At 32.6% G+C, this 18441-nt stretch overlaps 1 protein-coding gene and 2 pseudogenes across 1 annotated transcript; 1 reads left to right on the top strand and 2 right to left on the bottom strand.

Annotated features, from left to right (window-relative positions):
* Positions 1-5228: 5228 nt before the first annotated feature.
* LOC106338451 lies at positions 5229-8483 on the top strand. The gene is made up of 4 exons (XM_013777424.1): positions 5229-6015; positions 6267-6728; positions 7069-7576; positions 7775-8483. The coding sequence occupies exons 1-4, from the start codon at positions 5229-5231 to the stop codon at positions 8481-8483; spliced, it is 2466 nt and encodes an 821-aa protein (XP_013632878.1).
* Positions 8484-9751: 1268 nt separating this feature from the next.
* On the bottom strand, positions 9752-11893 carry LOC106338452 (annotated as a pseudogene).
* A 1004-nt stretch (positions 11894-12897) lies between these two features.
* Positions 12898-14470, bottom strand: LOC106342695 (annotated as a pseudogene).
* Between the last annotated feature and the right edge of the window lie 3971 nt (positions 14471-18441).

Here is an 18441-nt window from a genome sequence, read left to right on the forward strand (position 1 = left end):
TAGCATATTCCGAGGGCACAAAATACATTGGCGGACAAACTGGCACGAGGTGCTAGAAATCAGCCTGCTGCTATGGTTTATGTTGATTTGATTCCTCCAAAGTGGCTCTTGGATCAGAAATCTACTTAGTTTCGTTATAGCCTTTTGTTGTAAAAAAAAAAAAAAAAACTGGATTTGATTTATATTTATCAAGTGAACAGTATATATACATAATAACCTTTAAATAAAAAATTGTTGGAAAAACAAAGAGTTAACTAGCTAAGGTTGCAAAGAATAGTTACTGAAATAGTACAAAGACAGCTAATACAAAACCTGAAGCAACGAATCTATTGTCTCTCTCCTTCTACCAGGCAAACTAACGTGCTTTCCATTCACGTCACGCTTTGTACCTTTTCCATTCTAATAAATAGTATTAACCACTACGTACATTTTGATCAAAAATAAAAAAAATTACTATGTACATTTTACGTAAATATTCTAGAGGTTTTAGTAATAAAACCCTTCAACTAAAAATGAATCGTAAAAAAAAATTATCAACTAAAGATTTGACGAAAGAAACTTTCAACTTTAATTCTGTTAATGTCTATCTGTGACAAAGTAAAGCAAACATTTACAGAATTAAAGTTGAAAGTTTCTTTCGTCGATTTTTTAGTTAAAATCTTTATTATCAATTATGCATTATTTAAAACTTTTACAATCGATTTATAAGCATTTAAAATAATTTATAATTTCTTTTACATTAATTTATCAATTGTATAACTGATTTGTAAAGCTTTATAATTTTTTTAATACTTTTATGAATGATTAATAAGGTTTAACACTAATTGGCCCTATACGGACCCGGGTTCGAATCCCACTGGCCACCGTCGATTAAAATGAGGTGAAAAATGCGGCTCTCCCGGATGCCTTCTGCGGAGGTGTACTTAAGTGATAGTTGGGCTTCCTCTGGGGTGTCCAGATTACCTGGATTATCAAAACAAAAAAAAAACAATGATTTTACAAGATTAAAGATTTGGTTCTTCGTCGTGCTACAAAAAAATGAAGTAAATAAATAAAGCAAAAAAATTAAATCAAAGATATAGTTTATTGATTATTATGGTAAGAGTATAACATTTGGACTAAAATGATAAATATAAAAGTTAATATAGTTATTTCAAAGAAACATAAATTTAGAGACATAAAATATAAAACCTCAAATATAAAATTTTAAACAGCGAATAATATAAGATTTTAATATCCAAATTTCAAATTTAAGGATTTTAAGTTTCTCTTGAAATAAATCTCTATAATATTATTTGAATAGTCAGTTTCCAATGTGTCATTCTCACGTTAATTCTTACAATAGTTAATTACAATAATTACCTTAATGAATTAAATTAATTATTAAATTTATAAAGAATAAATTCAATTATTAAAATTCAATATTTATAATATCTTGTATTTATCTTAAACTTTTTTCCAAATCACTTTATTATATAAAAATATCTTTCATATATATATATATATATATATAACATTCTATATTTAAAATGTGTAATTTAATAAGAATAATTTTTTATAAATCAAAAAGGAAATATCTTTAATAAAAAAAGAATATATATATTATATATATACACTAATTTTTATATTTAAATCATGTAATTTAATAAAAACGGATTTACTTTATATAAATAAAATGAAATATAAGATAAAAAGATACATTTTTAATAATAGAAAATTATATTTAAAATTATTTTTTAAGAACAAATAATTATTTATATATATATATATATATCAAAAAGAAATATTTTTAATTTAAAATATATAGAAATTTCTCTTATATATAAAACATGTGGTTTAAAAAAATAATTTCCTTTTAATCTCAAATTTATAAAAATTATAATTTTTTCCGAAATCACGTTGGTAAAATCATTTTCGTTTTAATTTTTGGGGAATTTTCATGCTTACCACTTTCCTGGTACCCTTATTCATGGGGATAATTCCATGTTTACCAGTTTTATAGTATCATTATTCATCTTTACCACCTTTAAGAGGATATTTTAAAAAAATATCTTATTCATTAAGTGACAAAAGACTTTATACCTTTGTTCTATATATATATATAAATAATAAATAATTATTTATATAAATAAAATAAAATAAAATTAAAAATTATGTTTTTGAATTATACTTTCTAAAATTCGAACTTTTTTATAGAAAAAGTTTTGAATTTTGTTTTGAATTTTTTTTTCAAAATTTCTTTTTAAGTATTTATTTATATATTTATTAGAATCCTAAATTTCAAATTAAAAAAAACTCTACCCCACCCTCAACTCTAAACCCTAAATCTAGATTAGTTAACCTTTGGGTATAAATGTTGTTTACCCTTCATGAAAAGTGAAGGTAAAAGTGGTTAGTGTAAACATGAAAATTGATACTATGAATGTGGTATTTGTGGCAATTTCTCTTTCATGTTTACCACCACTAAAGAGACATTTTCAAAAAACTCTTCTTCATTAAGTGAAAAAGACTCTTATACCCTTGTTCTTTATATATATAATAAATAATTATTTAAATAAGTAAATAAATAAAAAATTATGTTTTCAAATTATATTTTTCAAATTTGAACTTTTTTTTTTGAATTTTGTTTGCCGAATTTTTTTTTCAAAATTTCTTTTTTAAATCGAAAATTATTATGAATCTATTTAAATTTTTTTTAAAAAAATTTTAAGTATTTATTTATATATTTTTTAGAATCTTAAATTTCACATTCCAAAAATCCTATCCCACCCAACCCCTCAACTCTAAACCCAAAGTCCATTAATTAGCCATATTGTTATAAATATCTTTTACCATTCATTAAAAGTGAGGATAAAAGTGATTAATGTAAACCTGAAAAGTAGTACTATGAATGTGATATTTTTGGTAATTTCCCATAATTTTTTGATGTCAGTTCGAAACATCTTAAGGCAAGTTTTTAATTTTATTTTTAATCAATTTATAGTCTTTAAATATTTTTTTTCTTTTTACTTGAGATTCTCAGTTCTGGTAATATATGGATGTTCATATCTCTACATAAATAAACAATTGATTATTCATATCACTATATAAATAAACAATAAACATATCATTTTTTTTGTGATGTTATAAAAATATTTCATTAATATCTAAGATTCTACTTTATAAAAATCATCTATTTTTGAATAGATGAAAGATCAAATTGAATATTATAAAGTGATTACGTAAAAGTAGAAGACTTTAAATAACTCAGTTAGCTATACATGTTATCAAGCAAATCGTTAAAACATGTAATAGAGTTGGTTGATAAATTTTAGAGAAATTTCCGAGGATAATTTTTTTTTTTTGTTTTTTTTTTCACGAAAGAGCCGTAAAAAAAGAAAAATACCAAAAAAAATTTCACTAAAGCTTAAATATACACTTATACCTGTGGGGTTAAGTAATCTATACTTAGTGTTTATAGTTAAGGGCAATGTTTTGGGGGGTGGGTTAAATTTTTTTTAAAAAATAAATATTGAAAATGTAAAAATAGAAATTTTTAAAATAGATTCAAAAGGCATTTTAAAATTTGGAAAAATATATTTCTGAAAAATAATTAGAAAATGTTCGAATTTGAAAACATATAATTCAGAACTATTAGAATTTTTTTATTTTTTTATATTTTTTAGTTATTTATTTATATTTGTATATCTATTAAGCAAGGTGCAGTATAATCTTTTGTCATTTTAATGAAACATATTTTTGTGACAAAAACTTAAAAAACTATTTGAAATAATTGTCCTAGATTTTAATACTCATGATGTTTATTCCTCGGCCAAAAACAAGGTTTCTTTTTAAAATGTGGCACCTACAATTTTCACTTAGTATTGCAATCACAATAGAAAACAAAATGTGTTGTTTACAAGAAAAGTTTCTAAAACATTAAATACTTTTAATTGAATTTTACGTTTACGTGTATTTAAAAAAATATTTGAGTGTTGTAGATTAATAACTTTGATTAAAATGATAAATCTTCAATACAATTGATAACTTTTAAATTTAGTGTTATCTTATAAATAATGCAATTTGGATAGGTTAAATTTTTTTTTTCAATTTTGGAATTTTATTAGTTTACAGATTTTATTAGTGATTTGTGCATTTTATTAGTCAAGAGCCTGCTCGGCTAAGAATCACACTGAAAGTAAGATCTTGGTGTTGGGATTGGGAATGATGAATGGAGGTGGGTAAGCATTATCCGATTTTAATACATTGATCATGATTACAGTTAGTTCGGATCTGTTATTTCATGAACATAATCCTTGGATATAGTTTTCATATTGATGAGTCGAAGCTCGTTTTTGTACACCATTCGAGAACATTTGTAACAAGTAAAGACTCAATGTAACATGACATAACCAATCATCAAACTACACACGTATGTTAGTGATCAATGATCATGTTATCATCCTTTGAAAATGTAATGTAGGTAGATTGATTACTCATTATCAACACAACAATCAGTTACAAAAAAAATATGTCCAGAAACAACAATCTAGATAATGAGTTCGAAACTTCGAAACTTGAATACGACCACATCAACATATACATTAATAATGCCATGTTTTAAAACAACTTTGAAACAATAATATGACCGAAATAATGCGTTGGTGTGCTCGTGGTCGTTAAGAACAAATCTAGGGAAATGCTTGATGTGGATGGACATCAAAAACAGTAATAAAGGGTATATATGGCGGTCCTGGGAATGATGTTGATGATGATGACAGTGGAGATGATGGTGACGGAGACATTCTGATACCTAACCAAGGTGTCGTCATTGAAGAAATTGAAGAAGAAGAAGATCAGGCTGAAGATGGTGATGCTGAAGAGGAGAATCAGGAAGCATATGAGAGTAATATTGCTGCAATGGAAGAGGAAGCTGATGATGAGGATATCTGGACCAGCAATGCGATGAGAAGGATGTATACTGATGATGTGATTTCAGAGGAAATGCATAATCCAATTGATCCTTTTGGTCTAAAAGAGCAAGCAGCCTCTACGCTCAAGCTCATGACTTGGTTATCAGACACGAATGGCCAGACTTCAAAGTTCAACAAGCGGGAGAGAGGTGAAACAAGTCAAGGGCGTAATCTACAGAGGGTTGAGGAGTCTTCAGAGTCCGATGACACAGAGTCAGCTGAGGATGGCAACAAGGAAGTGGGAGGCGCGGTGGGCCCTGAACCACCTCTTCCACCATGAAGACAGCCTGCTGGAACTGTCGAGGTCTAGGCAATGACTCGACAGTTCGACGCCTTAAGGAGATAGATCGGAAGTATCTCCTGGACATTATATGTCTTTCCGAAACAAAGCAGCAGGATGATGTCATTAGGGATGTGGGAGCTCAGTTAGATTGCTTGAATTATGTTTCTGTTCATCCAGTAGGTCTTAGTGGTGGCTTGGTTCTGTATTGGAAGTCTCATGTACAGTTGCAAGTTCTGTTTCAGTCATCTAATTTGATAGATTGTAAAGTTCAATGTAATGGAAGTTGGTTTTACTACACGTTTGTCTATGGCCATCCAAATCCCTCTATGAGACATCATACATGGGAAAGACTTGAACGTTGGGCACTAAACAGAAGACATGATTCTTGGATGGTATTAGGAGATTACAATGAGATATTGGGGAATCATGAAAAGGAAGGTGGCAGTTTGAGACCAGAAGCTTCATCTAGTACATTCAGAACAATGGTACGGCATTGTGATCTTACAGATTTACCTTCGGTTGGTAATAGATTCTCATGGGTAGGAAGACGACAGAACGGTTTAGTAAAGTGTTGTCTTGGTAGAGTTATGAGCAACTCTAAGTGGTTCTCAGAATATCCAGCATCAGAAACTTTGTTCCTAGAACTAGGAGAATCTGACCATCGACCACTAGTAACCTATATATCTGCAAAAAGAGAAAGGCCGAGAAGATTGTTTTGCTATGATAGTCGCATGGTTGACAAAGAAGGTTTCAGAGATACAGTGAGGCATGGCTGGAAAGGTACAGGACAATCAAGCTTGCTACAGATTCCTTTAACACAAAGACTCAGCAGATGTAGGCAACATATCGCAGCAACAGAAACAATGCTGAGGAGAAGATCAAAGTTCTTAGACATAGATTAGACTCGGCACTATGCTCTCCATCTTATACTACTGCAGACGTCAATCTGATCAGAGAGGATTTGGATCAAGCTTACATAGAAGAGGAGATTTTTTGGAAACAAAAAAGCAGAGTTATGTGGTTACGTGCAGGTGATAGAAATACAAAATACTTCCATGCAGTCTCGAGAGCTAGAAGAATAAAGAATACGCTGACTTCAATACAAGATGAAACTGGAGTGATTCATCGAGGCCAAAGTAATATATCAAAGGTGGCAGAGAATTACTTCAACAATCTGTTCTCCTCTACTAATGATGTGAGTATGCACTTTGAGCAGACTTTCCAAGGATTTTCTCAATGGGTAACTTCAGATATGAATGAAGATCTTACCCGAGACATTACTGAAGAAGAGGTACAGATCGCTGTATTTGATATAGGACCGCATAAAGCCCCAGGACCAGATGAGTTTACTGGAGCCTTCTATCATCAACATTGGGAAGATGTGAAAACAGAGCTGATGTCAGAAATTAAACGCTTCTTTACTGATGATGACTTTGATGATAAGTTGATTCAGACAAACATATGTCTTATACCCAAGGTTTATCCTCCAACAGGTATGTCAGAGTATAGACCAATAGCTTTGTGTAATGTCACATACAAAGTTATTTCAAAGATCTTAATCAACCGCTTGAAGAAACATCTTAGTAGTGTTATAACCGAGAATCAAGCAGCTTTTATACCAGGCAGAATGATCTCAGACAACATAATCGTGGCCCATGAAGTTTTTCACAGTCTCAAAGTAAGGAAACGACAGGCGGCTTCCTATATGGCAGTTAAGACAGATATCACAAAAATCTTATGACCGTTTGGAATGGACTTTTTTGGAAGAAACGATGAAGAGAATGGGCTTTCACTCAAAGTGGATTCGATGAATAATGTTATGTGTTTCCTCAGTGAGTTTCTCAGTTTTGATTAATGAAGTTCCAGAAGGAAGAATAGTACCGAAGCGTGGGATTCGACAAGGGGACCCTCTATCACCATATTTGTTCATACTATGCGCTGAATTGCTATCACATTTGATGAATCAAGCAATGTGTGATAGATCCTTGCTGGAGGTGAAAGTGGCATTACGAGTTCCTGAAGTAAACCACTTATTATTTGCAGATGATTCACTATTATTCTCTCTTGCTAATCCAAAGGCAGGTAGGAAACTGAAACAAATTCTAAACCTCTATGAGATGGTATCTGGTCAAGCTATAAATCTGAACAAGTCATCGATCACTTTTGGAAGCAAAGTCTCAACAACAGTTAAAACAAGGTTGAGAGCTCTGTTGGGAATATTCAATGAAGATGGAAACGGTAAATACCTTGGCTTGCCAGAGCAGTTTAATAACAAGAAAGGAGAAATGTTTCAGTTCACCATTGACAAAGTTAGAGATGCAGCTCAAGGATGGAACAGGAGGTTTCTTTCACATGGTGGAAAAGAGATTCTACTCAAGACAGTGGCTCTAGCTATGCCGATATATTCGATGAGTATTTTCAGATTACCTAAGACTATCTGTGAAGAAATAAATACGAATCGGGAGGAGTAGATTCTCTTACCTGTGGTTCTCTGCTAGCAGATTGTGAACCAACTCATGGGCTATTAAAATATTGTCAGATCCCAAGTCTCCAAGTGGGCCCTCTTGGCCACCCTCGACCTGTTTAGCAAACTTCTGGTGGGGATCAGGAACAAACAAAGGAATGCACTGTATAGTTGGAAACGTCTTTGTGTCCCAAAGAAAGAGGGAGGTCTAGGCTTTAGAGATCTTGAAAGGTTTAATCAGGGACTTTTAAGAAAGCAAGTTTGGCGAATACTACAACATCCTGAAAGCCTAGTAGCTAGAATATTGAAGGCTCGTTACTTTCTAGAAGAAAGTATTCTAACAGCACAACCTAAAAGGAAACCCTCCTATGCGTGGAAGTCTCTATTATATGGAAGAGATCTTCTAAAACAAGGACTTCGGTTCATTATCGGCAATGGCACTAGGGTTAGTATGTGGAGTGATCCCTGGTTGGCTGAACATCCACCAAGACCCCCAAGATCAAGGGATGATGTTTCACAGGTGGAATCAGTTAGTAGCTATACCAAAGGAGATGGAACTGGATGGGATATAGGAAAACTCAGAGAAGTTGTGGTAGAGGAAGACATTGATAAGATCTCATCGATAAGAATAAGTCCACATGCGGAATTGGACTTATTAGGGTGGCATTACACAAAGGAAGGTATATATACAGTGAAGTCCGGTTATTGGTTAAGTACTCATCTACCACAACAAGAAAAAGCAACACCAACTTGGGGTGATCACATACTAAAGAAGAAAATCTAGAAATGCAATACACCCCCGAAGAACCATTTCTTATGGAGATTACTATCAAAATCACTAGCCACTGGGGGCAACCTCAAAAGAAGACATGTTACTCAAGATGATCTATGTAAGCGATGTTGTTCTGCTCCGGAGACAGAATTACATGTATTCTTTGAATGACCTTATGCTCAACGTATCTGGCGAGGTTCTGGAATCTCAAATACTACATTACTCAATGTACAAGCTACATTAGAAGAAAAGATTGATGTCTGTCTCACGTGCAATATATCTTCAAGATGGCCACAGTTTCAAGATTTTCCTATAAACGTACTTTGGCGAATCTGGAAAAGTAGGAATATTCTCATATTCCAACAAAGGAATATACAATGTTGGAGAGTTTTGGAACAAGCGAAAACAGAGGCACATGAGTGGTCAAAATCAAGAAATACGGTTACTCCTCAACAGAACAATCATAGGGGTTCGATTGAAACATCAGCTGGTAGATGGCATAAACCACGACAAGGATGGTATAAGTGCAACTTTGATGCATCCTTTACTTCATCTACAACCCAATGTAAGTTGGGATGGGTGATACATGGTGATTATGGTGAATATAAAGGAGCAGGACATGCGAAAGGAAATATGGTTTCATCACCGTTGGAAGCGGAATATAATGCACTAATAGTAGCTATGCAACAATGTTGGACAAGAGGCTATACTAAAGTAATCTTTGAAGGTGATAACAAGAAAATGATTGATAATCTACAATCAAGGAAATTGCAGTTTGGTTTGTATAATTGGGTTAGAGAAGCAAGATGGTGGAGCAGACAGTTTCAGGAGGTTGAATTCAAATGGATCAACAGAGCTGGCAATGAAGTGGCGGACAAGTTAGCCAATATGGATACACTGGAATTATTTTAATTTTATTATTATATTCCTAGATCAGTTTCACCTTTGTTGCATAATGACTATGTAAATTCTACTTAATAATTAATGCAATTGATGTTAAAAAAAAGGGTATATATGTACGAGAAAGAATGCAGAATTCAAAACTTTCTGTTCTGATGAGAAACAACTGTCTCTACAGAGCGCACCACGAATGAATGCTTTGCTTTGACAGCTCTCCTCCCTGGCTTAATGGACCTGCTGCTGAGCACGACTCTTAGAGAGAGTTCTTGCTTTCCTGTTTCAATGGTACCGGTCAGCTCTTGGTTGATCTTCTGGGTAGAGTAAATACGGATTATCAGAGTATCAGCGCTTGACTAACCCTATTATATTTTACAGTCTTATTAGGCTGCTGATTTTCCACAACTCAGTGCGATCTCAACCAGCTGAATGTTTCCGCTTAGTAAAGATGCTTTGCGAGATGGCAAAAATGAGAAACCATCCACAAGCTTAACGCATTTTAGGCCCCATTTCACCAACAGGAACTCGATTAGATGATTCCCACTGCAGGATAAAATCCAACATAAAATCTGCCATACTAATCTTTTGCAGATATGTTAGAATGACTAGGATGAATGAATTGTGTACCTCCTGTTGTGATAAAAAAACTGCATCTGGAGAACTTTGAAGCATAAATGCGATAGTGGCAAAGAGATCACTAGCATCCTTGCTCATGGTAAGAATAAACAAGGAGAAGTAGCGACTCCTCAAGGGAACAAGAGAAGGCCAACACAAAGAGAGAAGAGATGAACTAAGTTGAAGACCATAAATTACATTACAGTTGAGCTTGTTAAGCTCACAAACTCTTGTCATATTATCCAAAACCTGCACATGGACCATGCATGGCAAAAATAATCTGTGAACCAAATGGAAAAAGAACTTATTAACAAGCTTTCATACCTCTGGTTTACTAGAGTCATCGGTAAGGGTGACATTAGCTCCAACTTTTGCAGCTACTAAACCGGGCCAGGAAGTGTCAGCTCCTAGCTGCAAATTCCATCAAAGACAAGCCTTACGAAAAAGTATAAAAAGTCAATAGATTTGTAAAGTGCACCCAAAAAGACATTCATTAGCTCAAACTCAAACACAGAACATAATCACATATAATCCAGATTCTGTAATGAGCAAAAACTAATAAACTTGATTCTCAACTTGGAACTGAGGATTGAAGCTCAACAATGGTGAAAGATCGAAGATGATGATGATAAACATAAAGTTTGTTATTCAGCTCAACTTTACTAACTGTACAAATGTTTCTATATATATCTTATTAAGCAAAGGGAAACTTGAACCAGAAATAAATCTAATAATCGGATCAACTAAACCATCCTAATATAACCCCCCCCCCCCCCTTCGTAACAGGAAGATAGAGACTCGATGACAATAATCTCTGCAACATTGAAAGGAAAGGACAAGCTAGTTTCGTGAAGAAACATGAAGAGTGATGAGACGGCCAGCTTTGATCTGATCCCGAACTGTGTGACAATCAATCTCAATATGTTTGGTGCGTTCATGAAACACGGGGTTATTGGCTATGTGAATCGCTGATTTGTTGTCACAAAAGAGCTTCAGTGTACAAATCATCTGCACATGAAGATCTTTAAGCAGCTGGTGTATCCAAATCAGTTCACAGGTGACCAAGGCTAAACTTCTATACTCTGCTTCTGTGCTTCTCCGACTCACAACCGATTGCTTCTTAGATTTCCGTGAAATAAGAGAGCTACCCAGATAGACATAGAACATCTAGTATCCTTGCAAGTCGCCCAATCAGCATCCGCAAAGGCATTGAGACAAAGCTCAGAATCGGAAGCATACATCAACCCTTGACCCGGATTATTCTTAAGATACTTGAGCACCTTAAAAGCAGCCTGATAGTGAATGTCAGTAAGAGCTGAAAGAAACTGACTTAGCTGATGAACAACAAAGTTTATATCAGGTCGCGTAATGCACAAGTATAATTAAGAGACGACCAATAAGTTCTCTATATTGTGTTGGTGTCGGCAATAGCTTTCCAAGATCCTTGGATAGATGAAGTGTAGGATTCATTGGAATTGAACTTGGCAACCGAGAAGACCATAATCATCCAAGAGATTTAATGTATACTTGCGTTGACAAACAGAGATTCCTGATGTAGATCGAGCAATTTCCAAGCCAAGAAAGAAACGGGCAGGTCCAAGGTCTTTAATCTTAAACTCAGAGCGAAGTAAAGTCTTGAGTTGAAGAACTGCATCATCTTCATTTCTTGCAATCATTATATCATCCACATATACCAATGCTGCAACAAAAGAGGATCCATAAGCCTTCACAAAGAGTGTGTTATCAGGTGGAGATTGAACAAAATTGGCACCCAATAACACTGAAGAGAGCCTCTTATACCATTGACGACTTGCTTGTTTAAGACCATAAAGGGACTTGCAGAGACGACACACCGGATTTGGTGGTAAGACAACACCAGGAGCAGGCGTATAGCCTTGAGGTAGACTCATATAGATCTCCTCATCAAAATCACCATGCAAAAATGCATTTTAAACATCCATTTGACTAAGTGTCCAGCCCTTAATAGACGCAAGGCTCAAGAGGAGTTTCACACTTGTAAGTTTAGCAACATGGGAGAAGGTGTCCAAATAATCAACCCCTTCTTGTTGAGTAAAGCCTTGTGCTACCAGACGTGATTTATAACTTTCCACAGTCCCATCTGCATTATATTTGATGGTGAATATCCATTTATACCCAACAACATTCTTACCTGATGGCAAAGTCACAACATCTCATGTTCAGTTTTGTTCAAGAGCGTCCAGTTCCACATTCATTGACTTATTCCATACATCAGATGTCATTGCTTGCTTGAAGTTTTTAGGTTCACGCTCCAATGTATAAGCAAGCGTATAAACTTGAAAATATGGAGATAAGCTATCATAAGAAAGAACAGAAGAAATGGGATATGGTGTAGGGAAAATAGGAACAGGGTCTTGTGAAACAGATGTAATGTGATTTGAGGTTGTAATGAAAGGAACAAGAGAACAATGATACTCAGAAAGATACTTTGGAGCTCTACTATTTCGTTTTGGTCTAGCTACAGGTTCTATATTAACACTAGTATCCTGTGTCTCAGTGGTAACATGAGCAGGCGTATGATGAGAACTAACAGAGTTAGGATGCACAGAACACTCAGAATGCATAGACAGGAAAGGCATAGAATCCACAAAATGCAATGGAGAAGGCATTGGCAATATAGTATTGGGAAACATGTCTAATAGTTTGTACCCTTTTATAACCAGTAGGATAACCAAGAAATATGCAAGGGAGAGCTCTTGGTGAACATTTATTTCTATCTTTCAAGAGAGTAGAAGCATAGCACAAACAACTAAATGTTTTAAACTGATTATAAGTTGGAGTTTTACCCGTTAGACACTCATATGGTGAAAGATTCTTAAGCAAATGAGAAGGCAATCTATTGATTAAGAATGCATCAGTAAGAACACAATCACTCCGGTAAACTAATGGTATATTTGATTGAAACAATAGAGATCGAGCAACATTAAGAAGATGCTTTGCGAGATGGCAAAAATGAGAAACCATCCACAAGCTTAACGCATTTTAGGCCCCATTTCACCAACAGGAACTCGATTAGATGATTCCCACTGCAGGATAAAATCCAACATAAAATCTGCCATACTAATCTTTTGCAGATATGTTAGAATGACTAGGATGAATGAATTGTGTACCTCCTGTTGTGATAAAAACTGCATCTGAAGAACTTTGAAGCAGAAATGAGACGGTGGCAAAGAGATCACTGAACGTTATACAAAACGAAGGTCTGGAATTCACATTTCAGCTCATGGTAACAATAAACAAGGAGAACTAATGACTCCTGAAGGGAACAAGAGAAGGCCAACACAAAGAGAAAAGAGATGAACTAAGTTGAAGACCATAAATTACATTACAGTTGAGCTTGTTAAGCTCACAAACTCTTGTCATATTATCCAAAACCTGCACATGGACCATGCATGGCAAAAATAATCTGTGAACCAAATGGAAAAAGAACTTATTAACAAGCTTTCATACCTCTGGTTTACTAGAGTCATCGGTAAGGGTGACATTAGCTCCAACTTTTGCAGCTACTAAACCGGGCCAGGAAGTGCCAGCTCCTAGCTGCAAATTCCATCAAAGACAAGTATTACGAAAAAGTGTAAAAAGTCAAAAGATTTGTAAAGTGTACCCAAAAAGACATTCACTAGCTCAAACTCAATCACAGATAATCCGGATTCTGTAATGAGCAAAAACTAATAAACTTGATTCTCAACTTGGAACTGAGGATTGAAGCTCAACAATGGTGAAAGATCGAAGAGATAAGATGATGATGATAAACGTAAAGTTTGTTATTCAGCTCAACTTTACTAACTGTGCAAATGTTTCTATATATAGCTGGTTAAGCAAAAGGAAACTTGAACCAGAAATAAATCTAATAACGGGATCAACTAAACCAACAACTAAACCATCCTAATAAAAACTAAACAGCAAAACATCACGCAATCTTTGTTCTCGGTTTCAGTTGCTTACCTCGAGAATGGTAGAACCACGAAATCGGGATCTGTGTTGCCATCAGCGAGGATAACGCTACAAGGCCAAACCAACAACCCGTACTCTTCCTTCATATTCTACACACAAAAGTCACAACCGAAAGGCTAAATACCTCAATGGAAGATTCAGAATCTCCATCAACACCATAGAAATCGTGGTGCGAGTCGTCGTGGTCATATTCTTGAGATTTTGAAATTAAAGGTTTTTGATTTAGTGAATAAGATAGAAACTGAGAAAAGTCCCACATCGGTAAGAAGTGAAGTTGGGGAAGCTATTGGTTGGCTATAAAATGATTAGAGTTGGTTCCGGGTATAAGCATGATCCTTCAGGCAAGTGAAAGGGGAAATGAGGAGTGGTTGTTAACTCACTTATATTATTATTATGCGAGAAGAGCGTTTCGCTCCGCCTGTTACGACAATTGAGCATTCTCCTTTGTCTTACCATCTGATCCCTCTCTTGGCTGGTCAACTTTTTCTTCATAAAAAAAAGAGAAAAAGACAAAAATAGCACTAAATCAAGTTTATGTTCCCAAACTAGCACTCAAGGTCAAAAGTCACAAAAATAGCACTTAATGTTTTATCAAAAGTCACAAACTTAGGGTTTAGAGTTAAAGGGTGGGGTTTAGGATTTAGGGTTTAGGGTTTAGAGTTTAAAGTTTAGGGTTTAGAGTTTAGTGTTGAGAAATGAGGTTTTGGGGATAAGATTTCAAATTTTGAAAAATAAAAAAATTAAAATTTTCAAAGGATAAACTTAGAAAGGTGCTATTTTGGTCATTTTAGTTTTTGAGTGCTATTTTTGTGATATAAACTTAGAAAGGTGCTATTTTGGAGATTTGCCCTAAAAAAAATTTGTTTTTGAAGTATAATAATCATATTATTAGTAATCATTTTCTTTCACAACCAATAAAATCTTTCAGAATAATATTGTAAGTAAAAATAATTACTGTTCTCATATATATATATATATTAGATTCATATTCATATTTAGCTGTGTTCAAAAGCGCGGCCGCTTACCTGTATAATCATATGGTCACCGTGGCAAGTTAGGTCTATTCGAATGTCTTCTACGCCGGTTTGAGTTATGGCCTTGTAGAGCGTAGTTAAGGTTACGCGGCCGTAAAACAGAAAGAATCGTGAAAAAAATCGTGAAAAAAACAAGTTTAAAATGATAAGAATCGTAAAAAAAACAATGAGAACCGGAAAATTAGGGCTTACAGTCGATTTGGGTTAGGGGTGGGCACTTCGGTTATTTTATCAGTTCGGTTCGAGTTCGGTTCAGTTTAGTTTATTCGATTTTAGAATTTTTTCAACTGAAATAAATCATACTTAGTTTGGTTTGAATCGGTTCGGTTTGATTTGTATTCAGTTTGGTTTGTGTTTCGCTTCGATTTAATTGGGTTCCCTTAGTTTAATTCTTTTAATAGAAATAATATTTTATAACACATGGTCATGAAATCGTCATGTTGGTGAATATGAAAAATAAACTATGTAAACAAAATCCAATATAAAATTGAAATAAAAACCTTTAAAAAACACAAAAAGTTTATAAGAACATAATCAAATCAAAGTTAATTAAACTAAATATAAAATTAAAAAATTAACATTAATAATGCTTCTTAATAAATAAACTATGTAAATTAAATATAATATAAAACAAAAACAAAAACAAAAACTTAAAAAACCACAAAAAGTTTATAAGGACACATTTTTGAAGTATAATAATCATATTATTAGTAATCATTTTCTTTCACAACCAATAAAATCTTTCAGAATAATATTGTAAGTAAAAATAATTACTGTTCTCATATATATATATATATTAGATTCATATTCATATTTAGCTGTGTTCAAAAGCGCGGCCGCTTACCTGTATAATCATATGGTCACCGTGGCAAGTTAGGTCTATTCGAATGTCTTCTACGCCGGTTTGAGTTATGGCCTTGTAGAGCGTAGTTAAGGTTACGCGGCCGTAAAACAGAAAGAATCGTGAAAAAAATCGTGAAAAAAACAAGTTTAAAATGATAAGAATCGTAAAAAAAACAATGAGAACCGGAAAATTAGGGCTTACAGTCGATTTGGGTTAGGGGTGGGCACTTCGGTTATTTTATCAGTTCGGTTCGAGTTCGGTTCAGTTTAGTTTATTCGATTTTAGAATTTTTTCAACTGAAATAAATCATACTTAGTTTGGTTTGAATCGGTTCGGTTTGATTTGTATTCAGTTTGGTTTGTGTTTCGCTTCGATTTAATTGGGTTCCCTTAGTTTAATTCTTTTAATAGAAATAATATTTTATAACACATGGTCATGAAATCGTCATGTTGGTGAATATGAAAAATAAACTATGTAAACAAAATCCAATATAAAATTGAAATAAAAACCTTTAAAAAACACAAAAAGTTTATAAGAACATAATCAAATCAAAGTTAATTAAACTAAATATAAAATTAAAAAATTAACATTAATAATGCTTCTTAATAAATAAACTATGTAAATTAAATATAATATAAAACAAAAACAAAAACAAAAACTTAAAAAACCACAAAAAGTTTATAAGGACACAATAAAACCAAAATTAACTAAACTAAATAGAAAACTAAAAACCCAACATTATTAATAAAGTTAATAGTGACTTTAGTGTTATAATTTTAGTATATTGTATATTGGTAGTATGTTTAATTCAAATAATAACAAAAACATATTAGTTTCTCGGTTTGGTTTAATTCGGTTCGATTTGGATTGGTTTTGGTCCGGTTTGTTTGGGTCGGGAAAATCTTAAACCAAACTATTTGATAATAGACTTTGGTTTGGATTAGATCGGTTTCGGTTGGTTCGGTTTGACTCGGTTCGTTTTTTTGTCCACCCCTAATTTGGATAGATGAAGAAACGATGGCAATATCATAATTCTCACTCATTAAAGCAAATTTTAGAAAAATCAACGAAAATGCTTCCATCTATACTCGAACCCGAGTTGCTGAAGGGCCTAGTTCACGCACAAACCGGCAGACCACATAAGATTCACAGGTTTTAGATACATTTTTAGATATCTCCAAATTAGGCGCTGATTAATCATCACTAGGCCCAGCATTAGCACACGGATATTTGGTGTTTCTTTTATGATAAACTACTGTATATGTAAAACTTTTTAAGGTAATATTCCGAAGGAATCTTGTACGGTTGATGTTACCGGGTAGATTCTTTAACCACGTTACTAAATTCTGACTCGTCCTTAAAAAAACGGATATAATTTTTTTTTACATTTTATTAGAAATTTAATTTTTATATTTGTGTGTGTTTTAGTTATATTTATGTTTTTTTAATAATATTTCTCTTAAATGATTAATGAAAAGTTTTAATAATTGTATTAAAATAGTTGGACCACACCTATATCAATAAGTCATGTTCCTGTTTTAATAGGATAGATACTTTTGAAAATCAAGGTGATGTATCCAATGGAGGATGAAGTCAATAGTGTAAATATTTTTTTTTTCTTCTCAAAAATAGAAAACCTATGAAATATAGATACATCTAATCTATTAATTTTGAGTCCTAATTTTTATCTACCATAAAAAAATCTATGTTAGACCATTAACTAGAAATTTAATTCCTAAATTTATTCAAAGATGATATTTTTCTAACAGAAAACAATATAAATCAAAACAATAAAATTTTGGGAAATTTAAGTTGCAAAAAAAAAAAAAAGATTTTGGGAAATTTTCACAAATACTACATTCATAGTACCACTTTTCATGTTTACACTAATCAATTTTAGCATCACTTTTAATAAAGGGTAAAAAATATATTTATATTCCTAGAGTTAACTAATCTAGATTTAGGGTTTATAGTTGAGAGGTGGGGTAGTGTTTTTTGAATGTGAAACTTAAGATTCTAATAAATATATAAATAAATACTTAAAAAAATTTAATTAAAAAAAAAATAGTTTCAAACATTTTTTTCGATTTTCAAAAAGAAATTTTGAAAAAAAATTCAAAAAATAATACAAAGGTCTATGTTAGACTACTAACTAGATATTTAATAAAATATTATAAATTTATTCATAGATTATATTTTCCTAACAGAAAAAAATATATTGTTTTTACCATTTTTAATCTTGGCCAGATTTTATAGTAAAAACAAAACACTCAAAAAAATATAATACATTAAATAAAATATATTTTCAAAATATAATTTTAGCTAATTTAATTTAGTCACAAAATATTTCAAGAATACAAACCATTTAAATAAAAAAATATTAAATTTGTAATAGTTCATTTAAAACTAATGTTTAAAAGTAAATTATTAATATGATATTAAAGTTTTAAATAAATAAATAAAGTAAATGGTGAATATTTGATTAGTATAATTTCATAAAAATAAATTTAAATATATATAAAATTTTCAAAAACTATTTTTGTACATAAGAGAAAATTATTTTATATTTTAAAGATTATTTTTTTAA

The sequence above is a fragment of the Brassica oleracea genome, chromosome C4, assembly GCF_000695525.1.
Source record: "Brassica oleracea var. oleracea cultivar TO1000 chromosome C4, BOL, whole genome shotgun sequence".
Classification (NCBI taxonomy): domain Eukaryota; kingdom Viridiplantae; phylum Streptophyta; class Magnoliopsida; order Brassicales; family Brassicaceae; genus Brassica; species Brassica oleracea.